Source organism: Penaeus chinensis, chromosome 4, assembly GCF_019202785.1.
Source record: "Penaeus chinensis breed Huanghai No. 1 chromosome 4, ASM1920278v2, whole genome shotgun sequence".
NCBI lineage: Eukaryota > Metazoa > Arthropoda > Malacostraca > Decapoda > Penaeidae > Penaeus > Penaeus chinensis.
The window spans coordinates 35,043,323-35,045,822 of NC_061822.1; the positions used below are offsets into that span (position 1 = coordinate 35,043,323).

Here is a 2,500-nt window from a genome sequence, read left to right on the forward strand (position 1 = left end):
ATAGAACGCCACATACACAGTTCTGGAACCCTTTTTCTTTTCCTTTTTTTTTTTTGGGGGGGGGGGAGTGGTAACGCGGTTCACATTTCCCTCCAGCCGGAAGGACAACAGCAAAATCATTCTCCATAATTGCGGGGCAATCTATATCGCGGCAGTATGACTAATCTAGCAATTTAGGGGCAAGAGGGAAGGAACAAGAACGAGGGGGGAGGGGAGGGAGGGGGAAGGGGGAAGGGGAGAGAGGGGGAGGGAGAGGAGAGAGTAGGAGGGGACCAGACACACGCTAGACTGAGAGGCACTATGAGACGAAACGAAGGCGGTGGCTTGTTTTTACCCATTTCCCGAAGATCATATCTTTTCCCCTCGCTATAATTTGTCTTCATTGTCCTTTGCCCCCTTATTTTGGGCAAGATTAAAGTCAAATACCCAGCAACGAGACGTTTCAAAATTCCCTTTTCACGTTTCTTTGGCCAAGGCACGAGGAGCCCAAAGACCTCTTCCCCATTTTTTATTATTCGCGGCAGTTCAACCGGCATCTTATACCCTGCTTCCGTTTCCGTGACTTACTCCTTTCTTCGAAATACGACGCGATCGATTAATCACCCGTTTTCCTGTAGCCAGCTTCCTTCTCTAGTATTTATCAACCTTTCTAAATCCCTTTCCCCAACTTTTATTCTCTCTTTCCTTCGAATCCCCTTTCTTAATCTTTCAATTTCTTTCCCAACACTACTTTTCTCTTTCCTTACAATGCTACTTCATCCTACATCACATTCCTTCTTTTTTTCTTCTCTCATTTCCTTCCCACTTACCTTCCCTCCTATTCCCTCTCCCCTAACCCTTTCTCCTCTTCCCCTCCTTCTTCCCTTTCCATCAATCCATTTTTCCAGCTCCTTTCCCTATTCCCCCCCCCCCCCGCCCTTTCTTACCTTACCTTCGCCATCTCCTACCCCGTTACCCCCCCCCACCCCACCCCGCCCAATCCCCACGGCCCAGCCCCCTCTTCCCGTGTAGAAAGGAAGCAACAGGTGTGGCGGGCAGGTGCTCGCCGCAGGTACACGCCCCCTTCGAAGACGCAAGACGATAGCCGGAGCTCCAAAGAGAGGACTTTCATTGATTTCTACATTTATTTTTTATAATTTTACTTCTTTCACGTTATACGGTTTGAATGTTGTATGGCCTTTGCAAAGCTGCCGCTCGACATTGAAACAATAATTTTACTCTTTTTTCCTTGTATTTTTTCACTTTGGTTCTTTCTTATCCGAAACGATCGTCAGAAGAACCAAAACCTTTTCTTTCAAATACCAGATTATTTTCCCGACATTTCCTGTCTTGTAAACACGGCCTCTGGACCCTTCATTCGGACATACATACCCATTCTGACATTTCCTCTCATTGTCATATATGATCCTCTCCCGGAGAAGAATGCACAGTCATAGTCTTAATTAAGCGGAAGACTACAAGATCCTTCTCTCACGATGATCAAATATTGATTTTTGGGAGATTGCAGGCTTCCCCGGGAGAGGAAGGGGCTGTTACGCAAGATTAGGTATGGTGGAAATACTGGCGGAATATTACTGGGGATTCCTGAGGGTTTCGAGATGGGTTTCTCCTACGCCTTATATGTTCATTTGATGGCAACACAAGTTCACATTGATATGTACACTTACAAACGAACACACTTACATGCATACCTAACACACACACACACACACACACACACACACACACACACACACACACACACACACACACACACACACACACACACACGTGTCTTCGTGTACACAAACACACGATTGCACACACGTTGCCTATTTGGTCGATGAAGCCGTGACCTTCACTTCCCAAGACATACCGCTCGCTAAGTCCTTTAAGCCTATTTTGATAAGAGAGCTTGGACATCATGCGATGCGACTGGCTTGTAATGATGAATCTTAATAAGCTTGGCAAAGGAACAATTTAAAGTGGATTTGGAACGAGCCCCTGTGTTTATCTAGACTGAAAAAGCTAACGGGTCACTAGGTCACCTTCCAGGTCCATCTCCGTGTCTGACGTCTTTCGCATTTCAAGGTCGAACCCATTCTCACCGGCAACACCCATGACTAAGTGAACGAGTGGCCGACACCGGTGAACCCCCATGAACCAGCAACTCAGTGTCCAGTGGTAGCTCAGGTTTTTGCCCAAGTTATTTATGAGATAGTCCAACGACAACCCCTATAAAAAAGGAGGAGACGGAGAGAGGCGAGAAGAAGGAAAGAGGAGCAAGGAGAAAAGGATAGAGAAAAAGTGGGAGTCTGAGAGAAAACGTGGATTTGGAAAACGTAGAAAACTAAGAAGCAGAGGAGAGAGAAAGCTTTGTATACACAGACAAGCGACAACTAAAACCGCCAACATGAACCCAGCCAATATGCAGCCAACCTTTATGGGCTTCTATAACAGCATGGCCAACTGCTTCAGGAAGTATACAGGTAGGGTAAAAAAAAAAAAAAAAAAAGTCATG

General features: G+C 46.0%; 1 protein-coding gene across 1 annotated transcript in view; it reads left to right on the plus strand.

The window, feature by feature from the left end:
- Positions 1–1,032: 1,032 nt before the first annotated feature.
- LOC125025111 overlaps positions 1,033–2,500 on the plus strand; it is a 30,973-nt gene continuing 29,505 nt past the window's right edge. The window contains exon 1 of the mRNA XM_047613033.1: positions 1,033–2,468. Coding sequence (XP_047468989.1) covers positions 2,393–2,468 — 76 coding nt within the window. The 5' untranslated portion in view covers positions 1,033–2,392. The remainder of the gene's footprint in view (positions 2,469–2,500) is intronic.